The sequence below is a fragment of the Lissotriton vulgaris genome, chromosome 3_1, assembly GCF_964263255.1.
Source record: "Lissotriton vulgaris chromosome 3_1, aLisVul1.2, whole genome shotgun sequence".
NCBI lineage: Eukaryota > Metazoa > Chordata > Amphibia > Caudata > Salamandridae > Lissotriton > Lissotriton vulgaris.
Genome location: NC_141689.1, coordinates 751,599,614 through 751,624,513, shown reverse-complemented (window position 1 = coordinate 751,624,513; position 24,900 = coordinate 751,599,614). Strand labels below are relative to the sequence as shown.

The 24,900-nt window shown below is 48.3% G+C and overlaps 1 protein-coding gene across 2 annotated transcripts in view; it reads right to left on the bottom strand.

Annotated features, from left to right (window-relative positions):
• DMXL1 (Dmx like 1) overlaps positions 1-24,900 on the bottom strand; it is a 2,236,090-nt gene that overhangs the window by 1,404,817 nt on the left and 806,373 nt on the right. For both annotated transcript variants that reach the window (XM_086961064.1, XM_086961065.1), the window contains exons 14-16: positions 13,844-13,933; positions 13,662-13,761; positions 12,596-12,715 (exon numbers count right to left, since the gene is read on the bottom strand). In XM_086961064.1, the coding sequence (XP_086817190.1) occupies positions 12,596-12,715; positions 13,662-13,761; positions 13,844-13,933 (310 nt within the window). The remainder of the gene's footprint in view (positions 1-12,595; positions 12,716-13,661; positions 13,762-13,843; positions 13,934-24,900) is intronic.

The window sequence follows — 24,900 nt, the reverse complement described above, 5'->3', positions numbered from 1 at the left end:
GCTTTTTCTGGTGGATACAATATCTGCCTGTGGATTCCTCACCTTTTGAATTACCCCTGCACCTGAATTCCTCGGAAATTCTTTTCTTAGCTCTCCCACGTTGACGAGGACCTCATAATAGCACGGCTCCGCTTGCGACACCAAATTAAGTCATCAAAGCCGTACGAAGACCTTGTCGGCATGCTGACGTCAGTTCCACCCATTTTTTCCGTGCCTTTGTGGCGAACGGGTGGACCGACAACATAACACAAGGTCCTTGGGAGTGGACAGTCCGGCTTTGGCCTGGATTGCCTCCTTTCTAAGTGAGCGCACTTTCCAAGTCTTTTCTACTAAAGTCACATCTGCGACATGTCCATCGGCGCACGGCGTTCCGCAGGTGTCCATACTCAGCCCTTTGTTGTTCAACATCTATGTGAGACCCCTGGCCACCATCGCTGAGGACGCTGGGCTGACTATTGTTTCATACGCCGATGACAACCAAATTGTTTTCTCCCTTTCCAGCAGCGAGCGCAACAGTGTATTGATTCTGAAAACCGGATTGTCACGTATAGCTGAGTGGATGCAGAGGCATCTCCTCAAACTAAACGGTGACAAAACCGAGATTCTCATTTTAGGGAAGCATAAAGATCTATGGGGCCCCCAACATTGGCCCAGTGACATGGGACCCCTTCCCCAGCCAACCTCTGTGGTTCGCAACCTCGGATTTCTCATAGACGACAAACTCTCCATGAGACAGCAGGCCACAAAGGTGGCCGCCATCTGCTTTGCCACCTTGTGATGGCTCCAGAAAATTCTATGGATGCTGCCTCATGCCACCAGGAGAACAGTTGTCCAGGCGTTAGTAACATCTCGCCTGGACTACGGAAATATCCTCTATCTCGGTGCCGACGCGGCTACAATTAACAAACTCCAGGTTGACCAAAATTCGTCGGCCCGACTTATCTGTAACATCCCAAGGAGATCATCGGCCACACAGGCCTTGCGCGATCTACCAAATTCATAAATATAAAGGAAAAGCTAACAAAATATTTCCTAGAAACAAACTCTATGCATGAAAATGACATAAAAACGGACAATGTCAGACAGTCAAAACTTTATTCAGCATAAGCAGGAGGACAACGGGGAAGCGGGTGGGTCAGTGAGGAATCCACAGGCAGATAATGTATCCACCAGAAAAAGCGTTACCAATGGTAAGTAACTTGTTCTTGTGATGGATACATCTGCCTGCGGATTCCTCACCTTCTGAATTGAAACCCCAAGCCGTACCTCTCCCAGAGGAAGGTGTCCACCTGCCTATACCAAAAGATCTTGCAGAACAGAAGGTGCAAAATGGCTGTCCCTCCTAACCTCTGATAGGTACTTCCCCCTCTGCATGGGACGACTCCTGGTGGCCGGAAGCCCTCGGAAAAGCACCCATCCCGACAGACCACGCACGGAACCTGGGCGTCATTCTGGATTCCTCACTTTCGATGAACAGACAAGTCAGCGCCGTATCCTCTTCATGCTTCAACATTCTTCGCATGCTCAGAAAAACATTTCGCTGGATCCCCTCTGAAACAAGGAAAACAGTCACCCACGCTCTGGTCACGAGCCGACTGGACTACGGAAACACCCTCTACGCGGGTACTACCGCAAAACTCCAGAAAAAACTCCAACGAATCCAAAACGCATCAGCCAGGCTCATATTAGACATCCCACGCAACGAACACATCTCTGGTCACCTTAAAGACCTCCACTGGCTACCCGTCAATAAGAGGATCACTTTCCGACTGCTTACCCACGCACACAAATCACTCTACGACATCGGACCAGATTGCCTCAACTCTCGACTGTCCTTCTACACACCCCCCCGCCAACTACGGTCTTCCAGCCAAGCCCTCGCCACTGGACCTCGCATCAACAAGACCACCATGGGAGGCAGATCCTTTTCATACCTGGCTGCTAAAACATGGAACTCACTCCCCGCTTACCTGCGCCTCACCCAGAACCACCTAGCGTTCAGAAAGCAGCTTAAAACGTGGATATTTGACAAATAATCCTCCTCCCCTTCCTAAGCGCCTTGAAACCCTCTGGGTATGTAGTGCGCTATACAAATTTTATGACTTGACTTGACTTGACTTAATGCTTTGCAAAGGTGTGGAGTGAGTCTCAAGTTGCTGCCTTACAAATGTCAACAACAAGAACATCCTCTAGTCACAGCAGAAGAAGACTAGCTCTGGTGGAATGAGCTCAAATATCTTCAGGCGGTTTCTTCTTGGCCAAAGCGCAACAGATCTTGATGCACAAGATGATTCACCTGGAGAGTGTTCGCTTGTGGACTGCCTTGCCTTTCAACCGTCTAATGTAGCCCATGAAGGACTGATCGTCCAGACTTAGATCCCCGGTTCTGTTCAGGTAGAAGCTGACAGCCCTCTTAGGATCCTCCTACTTGGAAGGGTGAGGGGGAGGATAGAAGGTAGGTAAAGTAATAGAAGGTCCTTAGGCAGAAAGCAGCCCTGGTCCTGAGAACCATCTTTTCTGCATTAATGGTCAAGAACGGAGGCTTAGAACTAAGAGCCTGAAGTTCACTTACCCTCATGGCCGAAGTAATGGCGACCAGAAAAAACGTCTTAAAAGAAAGAAGCCTCAAAGGACAGCTATGAAGCAGTTCAAAAGGAGAACCCATCAGAAAAGTAAGTACCAAATTAAAATTCCACTGAGGCATAATGAAGGGAGTGGGAGGAAACTTATTGGTGAGGCCCTTAATGGACCTCATAACAACGGGAGACTTAAAGACAGCTGGTCTGGCAGACGGAGGAAAGCCATCAAGGCCAACAAATAACCTTCAACCGTAGCCAGAGCACAACCCTGCTGAGCCAAGGAAAGAGAGAATCCTAAAACGTCAGATAAATGGGCTTTTAAGGGATCAATAGATCTCTCGCCACACTATTTCACAAACTTGGACCACCTAGAGGAATAAACAGATTTGGTGGAGTGTCTCCTGGAAAATAAAATAACATCCACCACATCCAGTGGGAGAGAGAAAGAACTCAGGTTGCCATGTTCAATCTACAGGCATAAGGTGCAAGCTCTAGAGGTGGGGGTATAGAACCTGCCCATGCGACTGCGAGAGGAGGTCTGCCATGAAAGGGAGACAGAGCGGTGGGTGCAATGAGAAGTGAAGTAGATCTGTATACCACACCCTTCTTGGCCAATCCGGAGCTATCAATATGACTTGGGCCAGGTCTTGGTGAATCTTCCTCAGACTCGAGGAATCTAAGGTATGGGACGAAACACGTAACGGAGTTGCGAGCCCCAATCCAATTGAAAGGTGTCCCCCAATGCTCCTTGCATCAGATACTGAAGGCTGCAGAATAACAGGCAGTGCGCGTTCTCCCGAGTGGCAAAAAGGTCCACACAAGGAAACCCCCACATCTTGAAGATGAGAAGGACCACCTCCGGATGAAGATGCCACTCGGGATCGGTCGCGTTATGTCGACTAAGAATGTCCGCACGCACATTTAGCACCCCGGCCAGATGATTTGCAATTACACAAATCTGATGGCTCTGAGCACAGGACCAGAGTCGCAGAGCCTCTCTACATAGAAGATACGACCCTACCCCTCCCTGTTTGTTTATGTACCACATCACATTAGTGCTGTCCGTCAGGACTTGAAACCACTGACCGCAAAGGGAGGAAAGGAAGGCCTTGAGAGCCAAACGTATTGCCTGTAATTCCAAAAGGTGGATGTGAAGGAACCTTTCCCCTGGAGACAAAGTCCTTTTACCTCCAGATCCCCCAGATGAGCACCCCACCCTAGACGGGAGGCATCCGGGATCACTGGGCCATCGGTGGAGGATGTTGAAAGGGCTTTCCTTGAGACAGGTTGCCCTGCACACACCACAAGACAGCTACGCTGCAGTCTCTCTGGAGATCCTGACCTTCTCCCAGAGATCTCCATTGTGCTGATACCACTGCCTGCGGAGGCACCACTGGAGTACCCTCATGCGCCTGCGTGTATGGCTGACCAACAGTATGCAGGAAGCGAACAGACCAAGCAGGCAAAGGACCTTCAGGACTGGAACAACCGCTCGTTCGTGAAATAAAGGAATCATTTACTGAATGTCAAAAATCCTCTGCGGTGGCAGAAAAGCCGGGCAAACAGTAGTGTCCAGTATTGCCCCTATGAACAGGCTGTGCTGGGAGGGCACTAGGTGAAATTTGGGCACATTTATCAAGAAACCCAAGTTGAACCACAACTGTGTTGTTGCATGCAAGTGGGGCAACACCATCTCTGGAGACTTCACCATGAGCAGCTAGTTATCCAGATATTGTTGCCCAAGTTAAAGGCAAGCGGACCCCCGGGGCCAGAACGGCGCACCGGTAGGGTATGATGCCCTGGCAAACACGCCATAAAGTACATTAGGCAAATGTGATGGATCCGAACCTGGCCCTGGAAAAGGAGGATAAGGATCCGAACTCCGCTGGTCCTGAACCATCCAAGGCTGTACAGAAGGCTAAATTTGCAGAGCAGGAGACATCGGCACCCGCACAGGCAAAGCCACAGGCACTGGAGAAGACTCCCTTGGAGCAGGAGGACTCCTGGGAGCTGGAGAACTTCTGGGCGTCGGAGAATCCATGGGAGTCGGCGAGTCCATGGGAGAGTGAACCAAAGTTGCCTGCGGAGAAGGAGAAGGCGATGGAGAGACAAAGTCTTTTTCACAAAGCCGCTTTACTGGAGACGCTGATCTCCAAGCCTTACCCTTCACAGAACGAAGTTGAGAACCAGGTCTTCTCTTCGACTTCTTATGCTTCTTCGACTTCGAAGTATGCAAGGTCGCCGACTTTGAAAGCTTATGACCCGTCTTCTCCTTTTTCACCTTCGCCATTGAGTTTAGCTTCATGTTTTTTTAACGCCTTCGGGTTCATCTTCCGACAGTTCGAACACCCTTCGACGTCGTGGTTGGAAGAAAGGCAGTCGTCGTGTGGGTATGTCATAGACATATGACCTCCACACTCCCTGCAGGGCTTGAAACCCGACTTCTTCGTAGTAGTCATTCCAACTGCAATACGAAGAAGATAGAAGAAACAAAGTAATCACAGAGAAATGGAGAGTCCCAGAAAAAAAACGTTACGCGTCGATGGCGTGGATAAAGGGAACGGACGTTAGCACGCCAACAAGGTCTTCTTATGGCTCCGATGACTTAATTCGGTGTCACGAGCGGAGCCGTGCTATTATGACGTCCTCGTCGATGTGGGAGAGTTAAGAAAAGGATTTCCATGGAGTGCAGCGATAATTAAAAAGGTGAGGAATCCAAAGGCAGGTGTATTCATCAGAAATCAGTATTTTCTATTATGCATACTTTAATGAATTAATTAAAACAGTAATCACTGTAATTTTTGATTTCTACGAAATCTGAGGAAATATTCAAAATATTCTCCTAAACATTGTTGTATTGATTTTCTACTACAAGTTATTGAATGGGTGAAAAAGGTCTTATTCTTTTAATCTCTCTTGTAAAAATTGTGTAGAGTTTTTCACTAATGAAACCACAAGGCTCTGCTTTAACTGAATGTTTTCTATTATATCTATATGTTCTATTGTACAGTCACTCTACAACTCTAAACATGTCTTTTTGTCACGTTTAGGCCAGGTGAAGGTCGACAATAGGCAGCCAGAATGGGACAAATATGGTTAGGGAACTACATCTCCCAGAAAACCTAAAGGATAGCTCAGTCTTCTCTGTCTACTACCCTTTCTTTCTTTCTACTTCCTTTATATGCACCTAATTCATGTAGCCTGGTGCTTGTCACCTGTATACTTAGGTGAAGTCTACCTCGAGAAGAGACGCTGCCTCTGTTATGCTTGCACGCAAATTCCTTTGTGTTTCCAGAGGGCGCCTGATTGTTTGTTCTTAGGGGTTCACGCTGGAGTGTGACTGCGTCCTATCACCTGCCGGCAGAGACCAGTAATCAGTGAGTGTTTCCAGCTCGCATTTGCACTGGAGCGCAACCACAAGTAGCGAGCTCTGAGATTCCTGGCAGGATCTGTTCATTCCAGTAATAACGATCAGCGCTGCAGTACATGCAAGAAGACGAGCTCCTTTTAGGATTTCCTTGGCTGTTTCACCCGCAGGAGGGTACATTCGCATGCCCCATTGGATTATTTTTTATGTTATTTTTGGCATAGTTGAGCCTTTGGGAGGCTCGGATGGATTTCTTTATATCTTGGATGTTACCAGTGTGTTTTCAACATTGTGTAACTTGAGCCAAAACGACAATCTCGACTTTGAAGGAAATGCTTGAGGCTCAAGACATCAATATCAGATAAGTACATTTCTACAGTGACTTCTTTAATTCTTCTGAGTTTTGCAACTGCTGGATTACTAGAAGCAAAAAACACTTCCATTTTCTTTACTTTAGTGACTTTTTTGTCTCAGGATGATTGTGGCAGACATTATGTAAGTTTAGACTAACATCATATATATACATAATTCACTGAGTGGCTCAGGGGTGAATCTCATGCATGTTGTATTGTGTCTCTTATACAGGGAACACGGGGCTTTCATAGGAGTGAAGCCTACAACGCCTTCATCCCACGCCATTGAGTGTTCTTGCTGCCACAGCGTTATTGTTTCGTGTATCCCTTTTTACCCCTTCCCCTGCTGTGGTAATATTTGTAGAGTGAGTTTATACCAGCTAGCAGGTGGTGCCGCTTACAGGGAAGGGGTTAACTAGCATCCTCATCGCTCCTGCTGTACCCAGCTTTTCAAGGTTAGTCAACCAGTCTCTGTTGTGACACTTTTAATCCTTTAAATGTTCCTTAATATTTCAACTGTATAGCTTAAGTTATATCACATCTACCAGCAACCTAATATTACTCTTTTTCAGGGGCAGAACCTCCATGTGTTTGGAGGCAGGCTTTCTAGACCACTTACATGACCGAAGTCATAACTTTGAGTGAGTCTGCTCAGCACCTCTAGGGTATAGGTATGTTCTTTGTGACCCACATGTACAGGTGGTGCTCTTTTTTGAACGACAGGTGAAGTCTCTGAATGTTGGCAGGGCTGTTTAGAAACCATAGCAAATTAATTATTCTTCTATATAAATAAAAATGTAAATGTTCATTTGTTCAAAATCGCAAATCTCCGAAAGTTCTTCACCGATTGCTTTGAAATTTTGACACAACTTTGGATTCGAATAGGGGGGGGGTGTTTTTATATACACAACGTTAGATTCCATTACGCGTGTGTCGAATACGCGCGTGTTTTTAATCGAAAGCCGGAACAGACACATAAAAATGTCAATGTTCCTTTGTTCAAAATCTTAAATCTCTGAAAGTTCTTCACCGATTGATTTGAAATGTTGACACAACGTGGGATTCGATTAAGCGCATGTTTATATATACACAACGTGTGATTAGAATATGTGCGAGTCCAATACACGAGTGTTTCTAATCGAAAGGCCGAACAGACGTTATAGATTTGGTTGCTGCGCAAAAACTACAAGGGACGCATAGGGACAATAGTCTATCTATATTAGGATGAACAATTGTTGTCAGGATGGCAGACCGGGAAATGGGTGGAGGGAGCAGGGAGGAGTTGGTCCACTTTGCAACACAGCGCGTGTTTATATATACACATGACAATAGTCACAAAAACATATTGGGTGCCCAGAAGCATTGTAAAATTCAACATATTAGAAATGTGAGCCTACTCCTTTTTAGGTCTTGTAGCGATACAGCGCATAAGCGCTGTACTCGCCGAGATCTATTGTTACTGACTCTGCTTCCCAGGAGACAGCACCTGGCCGCGCGCATCTCGCAAAAGGCGATCGGCGCGCGAACGCGATCGCCGTGGCTGTCTCCTGGGAAGCGCAAACATATACAGGCACACCTCCCCCTGCACGCATGCGCACACACATACACAAGCACAAATTCACACACGGAGAGACATCCCCCCCCCTCGCACACACAGACACACGCACAAATACAGGCACCCCCCACCTCTTCCCCGCTCACCGGCACTCCGGACTTGTGCAGCCTCCGACCGCGGGGCTCTCCCTCGGGCATTCGAGCCCCGCGTCACCACTGCTCCTCCAGGCACTCCGTGGGCACGGGCTTCACAAAACGGAAGTCCCGCCCCACGATAGGTTTCGTTTTGCGTGCGCACAAACTCAGTAATGGCATCCACCGGGTGCTGCGCGGTCCAGCTGCCACCTTCAGCTACGCGCGCGCCGAGGTGGTGGGCGCGCTCAGCAACGCTGTCTTCCTGACCGCACTCTGCTTCACCATCCTGATGGAGGGCGTGTTGCGCCTGCTGACCATCTGGCCATCTCTTTTCCCGGTTTGTCCCGTTCTCTTCCTCAATGCAAACGCTCCACTTCTTTCGCCGGTGGCTGCACAACCGAGAGCGCTTAAGAAAGCAGTTTTAAGCACACATTGACAAAATAAGCACCCTCCGATAGAATAGGCAGTGTTTGTTAGGCTAGCCCTGAATCGAATTCTAATTTAAATAATTACACATGTTTACTACCTGAGCCGGTTTTACAGAGGCTATGTTGGGTGCATTTGTAAAGCGCTCAAGCACCTGTCGAGATGTAATCACCACAATGCATCAGCACGAGAGGTGAACGGGCGAGGGTGAGTCGGTGTTTCCAGCAGGCGGAAGAGAAAGGGTTCAAATAACTCCTTTGCTAATTTGTTTGCTGCGAAATGGTCGATGCTTGTTCGGTTTTGACTGCTCATCAACGTAACCCGTGCTGACCAATCAGGAAGCTGGTATTTTTTTGAGTGCAAAACGTGTTGTGTAACACCAGCATTGCTGCCTGGTGGAGGGGAGGGGGGCACTCCCTCGGCCCTTGTCAACATTCAGTCCTATAGGTGCCTTGACTGTGGCCTGGGTATACAACATTCCTTGTAAGGAAGTCATGGTATCTAGGTCTGAGGTACTTGTAGAGTGAATGGCGCATGCTTGACTGTGAGGTGGAATGTGTGCTGCAGAGTGTTCTGAGTTTGTGTGTGTTACACCAGGAGTCAGTTAGGGAACTCACTCGGAGAAAGACTGAGCCCACATTAACACCGAGCTCCTGGTAGGCTTGCATATGCGCGGAATTCAGAGAAGCTCGTATCTAATCTTGTAATTAATAATGCACTCCTTGAATGGAACCAAAGCACAATGAAAGAGCTAAAGGGAATTCTTGTCTTGAATAAATATTAGACTTTTGCAGGTCTGTTTGCTTAAACTGAGTGCTGCTGGCAGGCAGTATTTGGTGTTGCATAATTATGTTTGACTATGAATTGATTTTAGAGTTGAGCTTTGTCATGCACTTTTTTAAAACTTTGTAAGTCATATGCTTGTGGGTGCCTGATGTAGAGAGCGCAGTGTCTGTTTCTAAAAAGTTTGTGGTTTGTCAATGAACATAATGTGAAACACGTCATACAAATGCTTCGTTTTGGCAAACACAACATGATAAGGCTTCGAATTGTTTAGGAATCATTTATTCAGTTAGCAGCAGCTGTTAATTATCAGGCCCTCGCTCTCTCTTATTTATGCATGTGACACAAGGCCCTTGTAATCGGGCTTAAATAACTTTAATAAATGCCCGCCTGGGCCTTACCTGGGCTGGTAAAACTCTGGAGTTAACTTTAATCCAGTCCTACACCAAACAGCAACCTGCAGACTCACGAGTCTGCGTAGACTCGATTCCTCAGTTTTCCGCCTGCCACACCCCTTTCCCAACTCGTCACAGAGTGGGTCCCAGCACGCCCTGTAATGAGTTGGGAAAGGGGTGTGGTAACAAGCTCTCCACTCCCTGATTGACGTGGAGGGTTAGCAATATCGGGCTTGGTATTAAAACGCCTGTGGCTAACTTAACCTCCACGCCATTAGGGGGTGGAGACTGGACCCTGAAGCCAAGTCTTTGCCGAGCTGATTACATCACAGCCTTCAGGGCTGTGAGGTTCTCAGCCGGCAAACACTTAAGCTTCTTTCAAACTGCCCGGGGAGAATGCATTGCAAGGCGAGTCACTCACATCACGTGACAACATGCATTCAGACTTCACAATGGCTATTGTCACTGCAGCAGTATCGGTGTGAGTGGGGAAGAGTGTGCCCTGTGTTTTATCATTATTGAAGACAAGTTTACAACAAAAAACTGGTATTTTTTTATTAAATAAAAATGTTGCACTTTTGTTTAATTTAACGAAGGCGGAGCCCCGACGCCCATATGGAGAAACCGCCACTGCTCACATCACTCATCTCATTAACGCGCGTATTAAACGGTTGGACTGCGCGATCCGTCACTATAGTCTTCTCTGCTCTCATCTGACGCCTCCTGTGACCTTGGGCACATGCATCATGTGCAATTCGGCCTCACTGGGAACTGTTGGTGTGCTGCTTCGTCTTTGACTGACAGGTAGGTTGTGGCGAGCTATGCGACTTCACATGTCAACGGCTGTGCAATCAGGCGATTGCTTCTTAATTAATGGTGCCTTAGGCGATGTTCGCAAATAATCCTCGCAACATACTTAACTAAGGGTATATTTGCAAAGAGTTCATGCAGCGCAGCGCAGTGCAGCAAGCGAAGATGCTGCACTGCCTTGGCACTGCGTCAGCCCCGTGCGTGAGGTGCATCATCAGACCTGTGTGAATAATAACTGCGTCAGCCTCGTGCGTGAAGTGCATCATTAGAGCTGTGCAAAGAATAACAGCTGTGAGCCCATGCCTAAGGTGCATCATTAGAGCTAAGTGAATAATAACTGCGTCAGCCCTGTGCGTGAGGTGCATCATTAGAGCTGTGTGAATAATAACAGCTGTGAGCCCTTGCGTGAGGTGCATCATCAGAGCTGTGTGAATAATGACAGCTGTGAGTCCGTGCAAAAAGTGCATCATCAGAGCTGTGTGAATAATAACTGCGTCAGCCCCGTGGTGAGGTGAATAATAACTGCATCAGCCCCGTGCATGAGGTGCATCATTAGAGCTGCGTAAATAATAACAGCTGTGAGCAACAGCACTCTTGCACACACTCAAACTGTTCACCAATTCAAAGTATGCTAAAACTTTTATGCAACGCATTGTCAAACACAATGCCAATAACTCAAACTTTAATGCTGCGAGACCTATTGCATTGCAAATGCTTGTTTCACTTCCATTTAACCAGACTGAGCCACAGCAACACGTTGCAGGGTACAGCAAGTCTTTAATAAAAGGGTTGTTTGCTGCAATGCTCAGTAGCAATGCATCTAGAATAAGGCATGCAATCCTTTGTCCTGGAGGTCAGAAGTTGTAGTTTTAACATTTGAATTGGGCTTTGCAAAGAACATGTGCCTCCATAGATTGAAGGTCACTTAATGACCTACTACAAGACCCAGCGAGCTCACTCTATAACAGTATTTTCCAAAAATTGTGTTCTAAACATGAGTTAGAAGTCCCTTTTGAATTGCATCTCTGTGGAATTGCCTGAGGAAGGCTTAATGAGGTTAAACAAAAAGATATTTCCACACACAAGTTATCATTTAAGGAAAGGAATTGAGCTGGGTAAGAGCAAAACCTGCCTTTGTTCATTTAGCTTTTCTTCCTAGATAGTTCAAATGTTGAGGAAATGCATAAATGATAAAATGGTTTAAGTTTCATATTTGTTCTAACTACTTCTTCACTTGGTCTGCCAGTAAGCTTTTTTCAAGTTGATTATGAAATTGCAGCATTAGCTTTTTAAAACTGCAATGATATTTTTTTACTAAGACATTGTTTTTCTAATCTGATTGACTTATATGGACATGTTGTCTTAGTTAAACCTATTAGAAATTTGAATTTAATTCTACCTTGTGTGTCACCAGGGCTTCTGAAGAAGTAGATGGTGCTGTCCCATTGGACGTTTTGTGGACGTCAGCAACGATACAGATATGAAATAGGTTATTTACTACTAATGGGGCAGGGGGATTTGCAGGTGTGCCTAAGGGCAGTAGTAAAGGATGACACAATATGGGACAGGATGCTCCAAGTTAGACTGTCTTGCTACTAATCAGTAAAGCCTGGATCTCGCCTCCTGTCCGTAACTCTACATTCATCTCTTGACTTTTTCCAGCCAATGAAATCCAACGCCTACGGAAAGTAGGCCAGGTATGACTTTACTTTGGCTGCATGGCATGTAAGTCCAGAGAGACTTTGTACAGGAAAGAGACAGAGGTAAGGTTGATTAAGTACTGCAACAGTGGATGACCCATTATACTTAGCCAGATTAAACAGCAGAAAAGTGGTTTCCGATATGTAATTTGGAAGATCATAAAACAATTGTGAAAGCACATGCTTTCTCAGAGAAGGGAGCTAAACAAGTATGAAGTGCATATTTTTTCAAAAAATGGCAAGCAAGGATATGAAATACTAACTTTTGAAGCAATTTCTGGTTCCATTTTTATTTGTGGCCCAGAAGTTAGGAATGGTAAAGAGGAAGGTGGTCCAAGAACGTTTACGTTTCAAATATAAAATGCACAACTAGAAGGGAGCAAAAGTATTGTTTTAAGAGGTGGCAAATCACATTATCAACTTTCAGATTAAACTTATTTTAAAAAAATGCAAATCGTTACTCATGCTGCAGTGTTGTCATATTGGCACATACCCACAGAAACAGGAACGGACTTCAAATGTAAATTCCACATATGTAATATTGAATGGTTTTCCTCTGTAAACTCAATCACCACCAAGTAGAACTTTTCAGAAAATCCATTTGGAATGTTTCCTTGGCAAAGCAAAAAAAAATATGTTATTTATGTTTGCATTTGAATAGATGAACTGAACATTTTTAAAAGCTTGACCAGCTATATCCATCATCAAGAAGTAAAGTCCCCATAACCAGCCACAATAGTTTACTCATACATGAACAAACTATAATTGAGAGGACATTCCCAAGACGCCTTCTACAAAAACATACAACTCAGGCAGATTTTAGGCACAAACAAGTTCTCGTTTTTCCTTGTCACTATTTAACTTTAAATCTTCAAGCATTCCATCAGGTCCCTTAGCCAAATACCATTCCCCTTAGAGCCACACTACAAAATTCCACTTATTGTAACTGAACCACCAAGTTACACAGCAGTTGTTACTATTCTCTCAGTCCCCATATAGGGACATCAACAAGTCAACAACCCTACTCTGACAGGGTTATGGTAAATCCCCCTTAGGCAGAGAAACATATCCTGAAACTTTAATCCTTAAAAATTAAATACAAATCTTCACATAACCAATGCATTATTAAAAGACATTAAAGACAACAAGATGATGGGCTTTTCAACCACTCATCCCCAATCAAGAGATCTGGGATTAATCCATTGTTCTTTTGCTCACTATGCCACCCTAGTTTGGACCCAGCCATATGCAAATCAGTCTTGACCCTGCTCCTCATGGGAACAGTCCAGCCCGAACTGCCAGGCATGGTCCTTCCTGCACCGGAAACAAGCATCTTGGGACAAGTTTTGGGGTATCACCCATCAGACAGGCTAGCTTGCATCCAGTGGCACAGCGAGCAAGGGATCCATGTCTGGGCACAACCCTGGCCACTTAGGCCCACTAAGGACCAAACACAACACAGTCACAAGGAAACAGGAAGAATGCAGATTTGTCAGCTACTTAACAAATAAAGACAGAAGCATAATAAACGATTAGATACATCTACATTTGCACTTTACCCGTGACTGGTGGTGTGCCTTTTTCTAGGTCATTATGCTTATGGTTTCCACATATGAAGTCTTCTTGAAAAACATGAAGTAACTGTGTTTTTTTGCCATGCTAAAAGCAAACAAAACATGGTTTAGTAATCACATTCTTCTTCCTACAAATTAGGCTAGAAGCAAATTAGAACACTACTTACAAGTTGTGTAATGGCATCCAACTCAATAATACATCCTGGTCTTGCTGTTGATTGTTGGCTGATTATGTTAAAAACTTTCCCAAAATATTTCTGCAAAAATAATTTCAAATATCAGACATTTCTAACGCATTTGAAAGAATGTGTCATCTTTAAGCTACAATAAACCGTTTAATTGGCTGGCTGGTTCAAAATGTTTGGCAAAAATTTACTCTGCCTCTAAACTGGTGACTATCCGATAATAATTTGTATTGTAAAATCCATTTAATCACTAAATCGTTTGGTGGGCTTATTCAAGTGAGAATTCACACAAGGTGGACAGTGTTCACTTCCTAAAAAAAAAACATAATCACACTTACCTTACAAAAGCAAAGGTTAATAAATATGAATTAGAAATGTAATAAGCTTTCGCCACTCTACAAGACTTCAGACTCAAGAGCTCTTGCTATGAGCAATAAATGGAAGGGGGCGTGGCCTGGAGCTGTTGATGGTGGACGTGTAGTTTGCCAGCTCCGTCCTGTGCCCTGAACACCAGCTGATTATCCTGTGATCCCCTGCCTGCAACCCACCTGATTCCTGCCCAGGTTGTCTCCAGGGAGAAGCGGCGTGTAACGGTGCCTCGTTGCCCCGCCGGGCCCGCTCCTGTGGGAAGCTCTGTCGACGGACCCTGCTGCGGCCTTCAGATCGAGGTGAAGCCCCGGCCTCGAGTGACTGGCCTGACCGGCCTGCCCCCATCCTCCTTCGTGGTCCGATCGGGACCCGGGATCGGACTGCTGCCGCTTCACTGGCCGGTGCCGCAGGGTGCGGTACCCCCGCTGAGGCTCCATTGCCCCCCCCCCCCCCTCCCCCCTCAGCTGCTGCAACACGGACTGCCTACGCTGCTGCGCAGCATCTCCGAGGCGCAGGAGCGCTTCCGCGCTGTCCCCCAGCCGCCCAGGTGCTCAGCGGGGCTCCGGCGTTACCACCACCGGGTTAAAGTACTAAGACCGGGCGGAGAACGCGGCGCAGCCGGCGCCGCAGGCTAGCATTGTCCCACATAGGACATCAGCGCCGAGGAGCGGTTCTGGCAGGATTTGAGGTAAATACTGGCGCCATCTTGTCGCCGCTTGGGAGCTGAGTGGAGACCCTCGGTCCCTGGCAGTCTTGCCCCCATTGACCACGGCTCCGCCAGTCAGAGGATCAGAGCCGGCCACGTTTTGCGGGGCGACAGACATTGGAACCCAGCAGCCCACGGGCGTGTGGGCCTGTACAGGGGTGGTGTGCCTCGCGCTTTGACGCCTTCTCACAGCGCTATAGGCCGGACCTGACTGCGCTCTCGGCAGCCGCGATACCCTTGCTTTGGAGCAGTCTGGTTCCCGTCACCATTGCCTCCCCCACCGCCGCGGCGGACCTCACCAAGACACCAGTGGCGCACCGACCCACCCTGCATTGACGCCTCGTCTAGGTCTGCTACACTGCCTCGCCAGCCCTGGGATCTACGCTGCATCTGCCTCTCCACAGCACATAGTGGTCGAGCCATAACCACTGCCATATACACAGAGGGACCACGGTGAGCGGCTGCCCCTACTACAGCGACACCCTGCTAACAAGATCTATGGGCAGGCCGAGGGGCAAACCTCAGGACCAGGGCGCCCGAATGGATGTGCAGTCCACGGGGTCGGAGGACCCACTAGCCTCCTCCAATATGGACATCATCCCGCCGACCGGTAAGGGCTCTCAAGACGCCAAGCTAGACCTGATACTGAATGAAATACGCGCGACGCGCGAAGCGCTAGAATCGCGCATAGACAATATGGCGACTGGCCTATCCTTACTTAAGGCGGACCACAACAAATTGGCGGATCGAGTGGCGGAGCAGAAAATAGCGCTGGACGACATTATCCCGCAACAAACGGAACACTCCACGAAACTTGAAAACGTGGAGAAGCAACTGAAGCAGCTGTGGGGAAGAGTGGACGAGGCGGAAGGACGGGCCCGCCGCAACAACGTCCGCATCCTGGGCATTCCGGAGAGAAGCGAGGGGAGAGACCCCACACAGTTTGTGGAGGATTGGCTAAGGAAGCTGGTGGGCCAGAGGGATCTCACTGCTCTCTACAGTGTAGAGAGGGCGCATAGGATGCCATCACGGCCCCCACTAGCTGGGGCGCCTCCGCGCCCACTGATCGCTCGTCTCCTCCATTTCAAAGATCGTGACACTATCCTTCGGGCGGCGAGGGAGGAAGCGCCGATACGCTTCGAAGACAAGACCATCTCGGTCTACCCTGATTTCACACCCACTGTACAGCGAGCAAGGTCCACCTTTATGGGGGTGAAACGCAGGCTGCGGGACAGGAACATGAAATATGCCCTTTTGTTCCCTGCTCGGCTAAAAATCCTGCATAACAACAAGTCCCACTTCTTTGACTCGCCTGAGGAAGCGTCTGAATGGATGGAGGTCGCCCTGACTCCGCCGACATCACAGGACCAGTTCACAGACCATCACGGCAACGCCCGGAGGGGCTCACCAGAACGACGAAACGACGCTCACAGCCCTGGACGACACTCATCTCATGGAGCAACAGGAGCGGCGCATACCCTTGGACAACAGGCGACGGACCCCACGTCATCTTCCACGCATCAGCGTCTCACTGAGGCGGCCCTGGCTGCCCACGACGCGGGAGCATCCGGAGACAGACTCACCGTTACCACTGACACTCATACTGAAGTGTCTGGTTCAATTGACAGCCTACAACTCTTTCCGAAGATCACGGCACAGATGGCGGCGGAGTTCTGAGCCACGACACAATTACTTCCCTTCAAGTGGTAACGTATGCCAAATCCCTTCCCTCATATAGGGTGGGTTGAGTGTGCAGGGATCCACCATATTGTGGGCTTTTACGCCCACGCAGACAGTTCAGTGCCAACCGTCGGAGGTCCACCACCCCCCGGTATGCACACGTACTTGACTGTGTTGTGCCCACGTTGGACACCATGGTTTGGCTCCTGGGTACGTTGGCTCAGGGACCTTTTTGTTTGGGGGTTTGTTGTTTGCGAGACACTCTTCTATTTCAGCACAGCAGAATATGTGGGGTCACCCAGTCGTTGCACATTGACACACTACACAGATGGGAATGGGACCTCTTAATAACTACCACTTGTGCACCTGGAATGTTCGTGGCTTGGGATCAGTGCATAAACGTCATAGAATCCTTGCACAACTCAACCGGAGAGGGACACAAATTGCCTGTTTACAGGAAACACATTTGAACGCTGCTGAAGCGGTGAAACTGCGAAAGAAGTGGAGAGGACAGCTCTATGCCACCTCATATTCCGCATTCTCAAGGGGGGCCGCAATTTGGATGCGTGGGTCTCTTCCTTTCCAATTGTTGGAACAACGGGTGGATAAGGAGGGTCGCTATGTGTTTGTGAGGGGTCTGTTGGATGGGGAGGAAATTGTTGTGGGATGCATGTACTCGCCTAATACGAACCAGTTGGGATTTCTGTCCAGTATCAACGGGGTGCTTGCAGACTGGGCTGACCTTCGCTGGGTGGTAGGGGGAGATTTTAATGCTGTACTTGATGTCTTACTGGATAGGTCGCATCCCCCATTAATGGCTACTGAGAGCAGGAAGCAAGCTGCTGCGCTTGCGAGTTGGGCTGAGGGCTGGGACTTGGCAGATGTGTGGCGTAGCATTCACCCCACGGACAGGGAATACACCTTTTTCTCCCCTCCCCACCAGCTTCACACCAGAATCGATCATGTGTTCTGCTCAAGGTCCCTTACTGCATTGATTGTCCAAACACAACACATGGGGAAAACGTTCTCGGACCATAGCCCAGTGGAGGTCACATGGCAGTGGGGTAGGAGGCTAGCCCCCATACCGACCTGGAGACTAAACCCTGAACTCCTTGAGGACTCGGTCTTCCGGTCCTCCCTCTCCGACACTATTGATACCTACTTCTCCACGAATGCGGGCACGGCTAGCTCCCGACAGGTAGAGTGGGACACTTTCAAAGTATGCCTGAGGGGGGCTGCTATGACTACTAGGGTGGGAAGGAAACGGGAGGTACTTAGCCAGCTTAAGGAGGTGGAGGGCTCACTTGCATCATTAGAGAACGAGGCAGCGGGTACCAATGTTCCCTTTTCACCACTGCAGGAGGCACGTATTAGGCATGCAGAGCTGCTAGAAGAGCTGCGAGTTATTGACTATAGGGAGTACACGAACAGGCAGCACACACAGGCCGACCGAGCCGGCCCCCTACTTGCCCGCATCCTGCGGGACTCCCCGATCAGCCAACCCATTCTGCGAGTCTTGGACCACTATGGCCAGCTGGCTACCACCCAAGTGGGGATTAATACAGCATTCAAAGACTACTATACCGCGCTATATGGCCCCCCACTACCCCTGTCCGAACCCGCATTAGTGTCCTTCATGGCGGAACTGGTTCTCCCGCAGCTTACTGCAGATCAGAATAAAGACCTGAAGCGTGCCATCACATTGGCAGAAATCAGACAGGCAATCAAAACCCTCCCTAAGGGTAAGGCCCCTGGAACGGATGGCCTGCCAACCGACTTCTACGCCACTTACATGGACCTCCTGGCACCGCGACTACACATTGTTTATCTGGAAGCTCTACGCACAGCCTCTCTACCACAATCAACCATGCAGGCTCTGATTACGTCCCTCTTGAAACCGGCCAAAGAAGGTCTACAGCTGGCCGATTACAGACCCCTGTCCCTTCTTAATACTGACTCAAAAATTTTGAGCAAGATACTGGCGTCAAGGCTTGTACAATATGTGCCACACTTGGTCCATCAGGATCAATGCGGCTTTGTCACAGGCCGTAATACGGCCATGAACCTTCGGCGATTGGCCCAGCTCATGCTTGGGAACGATGCGACCGTGGGCTCCGAAGGATGCATCTCCCTGGACTTAAGACAGGCTTTTGATTCCCTGCGATGGGACTATATGTTTGCCACATTATTAAAATATGGGATCCCACCGGAATTCCTCGCTTGGGTCAGATTATTATACACAATCCCCACGGCGAGGGTACGCACTTCCAACCAAATCTCGGGCCCCATGGCCATTGCCAGAGGCACCAGGCAGGGCTGCCCGCTTTCCCCCCTCCTCTTCGTTCTTGCCCTCGAGCCATTGCTCTGCAGACTTAGGCTGCTAGCCCCCCATTACGGTATACGGCGGCATGGGACGGACCACATTGTTTCTGCATACGCGGATGATATCATCTTATATCTCCGAGATTTGAGGGGTGAGCTGGGCCCAATTTCCCAGGTTTTTGAGGAGTTTCGAGAAATATCTGGCCTCACCATCAGCGAGTCTAAGTCCTACGGATTTGCCTTTGTAGATGCGGGTGATTCGACCCCCCTGTCTTTTGCCCCACATGAATTCCAGATGGCGGAAACCACCTTCCGTTACCTGGGAATACAGATATATAGAGAGGCCAACATGATGATAGATGGCAACCTGGGGAGGGCCATTAGAGCACTGAAGGCTCAAGTTCAATTTTGGCTTACGTTGCCGCTCTCCATACCCGGTAGAGTGGCAATTTCCAAAATGGTGATGTTGCCCCGTCTTATCTATTACTTCACCAACCTGCCGTTTCAGATCCCAGCGGTAACATTCAAGACCCTCGACTCACTGCTCACAGAACTTGTGTGGGGCCATGGCCGCAGGCGTATAGGGTTGGCTAAGTTGCAACTTCCCTCCAACTCCGGAGGCATGGGCTTGCCGGACTTTAGGGCTTATCATTATGCATGTCAGCTACAATGGTTGGCTTACTGGGTGGCGGGCCGCAATCTTCACGAGATTAATCTGACCCGAGAGGACCTTGCTAAGGGGAAAATACACCTCCTGCTCCTACCTGGCTCGGATCTGCCTAGAAACACTGCGCCTCTACTCAAACTGGCGATCACACTCTGGCGTAGGGCTTTGAAATACACGTCCGCAGGGACACCTTATGCCCCCACAATACCACTCCTGGGCATACCACTGGGCCCGGGCACACTTACAACGACTCTGCTGGAGCCCTGGCATGACGCGGGTGTGACACATGTGGGTGACCTGTTTGAGGGGGGGCACTTGTTGTCCTTCGCAGACTTCAAAACCATGCAGGGCATACCCGGCGGCTCCTTTCTCCTGCATGCCGGTCTCCGACATTATATCTCGCACACCTGGTCACCCGACGGACAGGAACCCATTGCAAATCCTCTAGTCACTATGCTGTACCTCATGGGGACGGGCGGCCATCTAACTAAGTGGCTCACTGTTAGCATTAAATCGGGGAGGGCGCTTACACTGGCACCACTAAGAGCGTCTTGGGAGGCGGATATTGGGAGGCCATTAAGGGATAAGGAATGGGAGCGCATATTGCAATTCCCCAGAAAGGTGGCTAGAAATCCTAAATACAAGTTCATCCAACTGATGGTGCTACATAGAGCTTACCTAACACCACACCGCTTACATATGATGTTCCCTGCATCCAAGAGCAACTGTCCCCGGTGTGATGCAGGCGACGCGTCTCTGGTACACATGTTGTGGCAATGCCCCAAGTTGGGGTATTTCTGGACCACTGTACATGGCTCACTTGAGAAGGCAGGTACATTGACCCGATCACCTACACTTGAACACATGCTCCTAGGGCTAGGTCCATCGACTCGCACCAGGACCGTGGCGGCGCGCTTCTCGGATCTGGCCCTGTTGTTGGCTAAGCGTGCCATCACGATGCGATGGAAGTCATCGAAACCGCCCAACCCTGACATGTGGAGGGCGGAAGTTGTACGTTGGGGTAAGGCTGAGGGCGAGGCACTACAAAGGGAAGAGAGTAGGGGACTCCGCAAGACACCTATCTCACTGGAATGGTTTGACACATTAGGGGTGTTTGAGGCTGGCAATGACAGTGATGATGAGGATGTTAGTGAATAGCCACATGGGGTGCGGTTGCGCCCATCATATGCACTACCACGAATAGTACCTGCAGTGCACTATGAGACTACACGGGTAGATCGTACCCGTTTATCGCATTCCACTGCCTAACCAGACTGTGTATTGACCTTAACTGTGTGTAAATGACTAAAGTGTGACCCGCATAACGATATTTCGATCATATGCCTAGTTAGAGAGTGAAGGGTGGGAACTCGCAGGGTGGGGGGTGGGGTTGGGAAAGGAAGGGGTTGGTTAGTTGTAATGATTCATCGACAAAATGAAAAATCGAATTTATCATGCCTATATACTTGATATGAGCAACCGCATACGTGTGCAACGAAGTTAAACATTAATGGTGTATAAGCATGTCTATACTCTATTGTTGCTCTGAAACTTTGCTAATAAAAAGATTTTCAAAAAAAAAAAAAATGAGCAATAAATGGACATACTAGGTATCAGAGTCGATCTAGAAGCAATTCCTTCTTCCAAAAATATGAAGCATCATTCAGTTTTGAAAAACTTTTAGGTACTTTCCTGCAATGCTGGTTCTGAAGTTGGGATTGTGTTATTGATTAAATATCATGTATCTTCGGCCAACTTGTGACTAGATCAGAAACAAGGATATGATGTCAGCAGCATAAAGAGAGCATTGATTTCACTGAAGGCTTTGAGCACTTTACTACCATGTCAGAGTGATTTCCCTGATGAAGCGGACAGAAAATCAGACATCTCCTTGCATTGTTGCAAATGTGAAATGAATTTTTAAGCTGTTACTGCAATTAACAGAAATTGTGATGACACTACAGCCCAAAGAATAGCACTTCTATAATTGCTATAAACAGTGCCTTGTTTGACAAATTTGCATAGCATTTTCATCACAGTTTGTGTGCACTTGGGTATGAGCTTGGAAAGATGCATGAAGATTGGTCAAGGGGATCAGTTGAGGTGCTAAGAAGTCCCAGGGGAAACGTTTGAAAAATTGAACAGCAAAAACTGCTTGATAGAATGCCATCAAATTTGATTTGGTGACCTACGATCTACTTCTAGGTTTGATATAAATATGCAGACTTAAAAAAAAAATTCAGAACATAATGCACAAAGATTTATTGAGTTTGGTATATTAACCACAATATTGCAAACAGAGTTTTGATAATCTATTTTGGAGTTTGCAAACAGGTATTTGGGTTGGTTTCTACGAAGCACATTTCTATCGAGCTTGTTGAGCCTAACGCGTCTTATTGAATGCATGCAATATTTTCACTGATTACGCCCAATTTGAGCACTATCTAGCATGTTACCTACTTCACATCCTGGATGCCTTTAACCTTTTTTGCGACTTGGAATTTTGGTTACTATTCACTTAGATAATGACTATAAGGCAGGATGGCCTTTTTGGCATTTTATTTAAGGCTATATTTTGTATTGTAGAGCTCCCGGACGAAGGGCTCCTTAGCCCGAAATGCATTGGAGCATTTAAGAACATTGATACACTTCCACAAGTGAAATTTAACTGTATGGAATTTATGGGAATTGAACTTTGATAACGTATGAATCTAAATGAATACATTGGAAATAAAAACTGCAAACTGACTGTTCATAAATAATTGGAGTCTTGGTCTTTCAAGAACCTAAGGTGTGCCCTGCCTCAGGGATGCATCCATTGAATCGTGGGTGCACTTATTCATGTGTATCAGCATTGACGTGCTAGGACGGACACGCCACCTGTGGGAGCACCCAACCATTATACACTTCGATTACTTTATATATGAATCGTGATAAACCTTAGGCTGTGCGCACTCTCCGACTTGCTAATTTCGAAATATTATGATTGCCATTGCTAGATTCTGCCTTTCAACATGAAGTTTGTTCTTGCAGCAGTACTTATAATGTTCATGTTGAGAAACGAAATGGTTACTTACCAGTAGGAGTAGTTTTGCAGCTTTCAGATTTTTCTTGATTCACATGCTGTGCATTATTCCACAATCTAGTGGTTGGGGCCGGAATATTTGTTTTTCTTCTTGTTTTGGGCATTGTCGACCACCATTTGGTGCCAGTACGCCCTGTACGTCCGCCCTGTGTGAAGTCAGACGGCGCCCTGGAGGTCGTTGAGCGATTTTCGGAATCTTTTTAGGTCTCGCCTGTCGATGCGCATGCGCATCGAGCTTGCGAGTCTATGGTGGCTTATCCACTCTTTATCCCCAACTTGCAAGGAATCGTGGCGATTCCTTGCAGTGCACGAGAAATTTAAGCTCAATGCGCATGCGCATTGAGCTTAAATGCGCGTGCACATGCCCCCAGCCGCCTGCCTTGCCTACTCTCCCAGCTGGTGCCGCTCCACCCCCTGCGGCATCAAAGGCTTTCACGGCCGGCCGGCCGGCCATGCTTTCAGTTTCACGACCGGCCGGCCGTGTGAAGCCCGCTCTCCCTGCTCCGCCCCCTGCTCCGGCCGAGACGCATTTCTCCTCCCTCCTCCAGTTAAAGGAGCCTAACCCCAAACCAATCATGCATCGTGGTCGCACCATAATCTGCATTTGTTTTATTTTACCTATAAAATGTAAACCATTAACGAGTCTGAGCATTCTTACAATTAAACGCTCTGATGTGTTCACATCCCCTGCTAAAGCCCTTGGACTCGCTCTTCCTATGGGCTACTTCAAACATGACTCGTTATTTTGCCTTACTTGGTTGCAGTGTTACTAAAGCCATCGAATGCAGCCCAATCTGTAGACTAGTGTAAAAGCATGCACCGTGATGTTGAAAAAAGCGATGTCCTGGCGAATGCTTTCCAGTGCCTTATTTATTTCCGTTGTGTTTTCTCTTTGTCCTGAACTTTGACCCGCCTCCTTGCCTGGAGGCTCAGAAAAGAGACAGCGCGCGGGAGCCTCTGTCAGGCACGCAGCATGTCGCGCACGGTTGAGTTCACCGTGAGAGCGCCTACCCCCCTCGCCTCACCACTCGGTTCTTAAGGTTTGTTGTCCAAATGCGGCAATGCCCGGGGCTGGGACCAATTACCATCTGCTGTTGTCATTAACATTAATACCAAGATACAGTTGCACATTTGTGATTGAATTGACGGGAAAATATGACAGGATATTGTGGTATTCCAGTCTCTTAATTTAACGTTCGTTTTCATTGTGTAACGTAGCTTGGACCTAACCATGACGCGTTTCTTCTAGCACGTTCCCAAATCATGTCTCTTTGTTGCTTTAGGCGCGGTACGCTAATGAGAAATGATGATCGTTGTCTGAGAGAAAGCAATTGTTAAATTGTTGTAGACTCTAATGGCTTACAGCTGGGTATGTTTTCGAATTTGTTCTCGCTAGCCCAGGCTCATTTTTAGCCACCGTCAGTCAGTCAACCCCTCACCCTCAACCCCTCACCCTCAACCCCTCACTCACCCTCACTCTCACTCATCCTCACTCACCCTCAACCCCTCACCCTCACTCACTCACCCTCACTCACCCTCAACCCCTCACCCTCACTCCCTCACCCTCACTCACTCACCCTCAACCCCTCACCCTCAACCCCTCACCCTCAACCCCTCACTCACCCTCACCCTCACTCATCCTCACTCAACCACCCTCAACCTCACTCACCCTCAACCCCTCACCCTCACTCACCCTCAACCCCTCACCTTCACTCACTCACCCTCAACCCCTCACCCTCACTCACCCACCCTCAACCCCTCACCCTCACTCACCCTCAACCCCTCACCCTCACTCACCCTCAACCCCTCACCCTCAACCCCTCACCCTCATTCACCCTCACCCTCACTCACCCTCAACCCCTCACCCTCACTCACCCTCACCCACCCTCAACCCCTCAAACTCACCCTCACTCACCCTCAACCCCTCACCCACCCTCACCCTCACTCACCCTCACCCTCACTCACCCTGACCATCACTCACCCTCAACCCCTCACTCACCCTCACCCTCACTCACCCTCAACCCCACTCACCCTCAACCTCACTCACCCTCACTCACCCTCACTCACCCTCACTCACCCTCACTCACCCTCAACCCCTCACCCTCACTCACCCTCACCCTCACTCACCCTCACCCTCACTCACCCTCAACCCCTCAACCCCTCACCCTCAAACCCTCACTCACCCTCAACCCCTCACTCACCCTCACTCT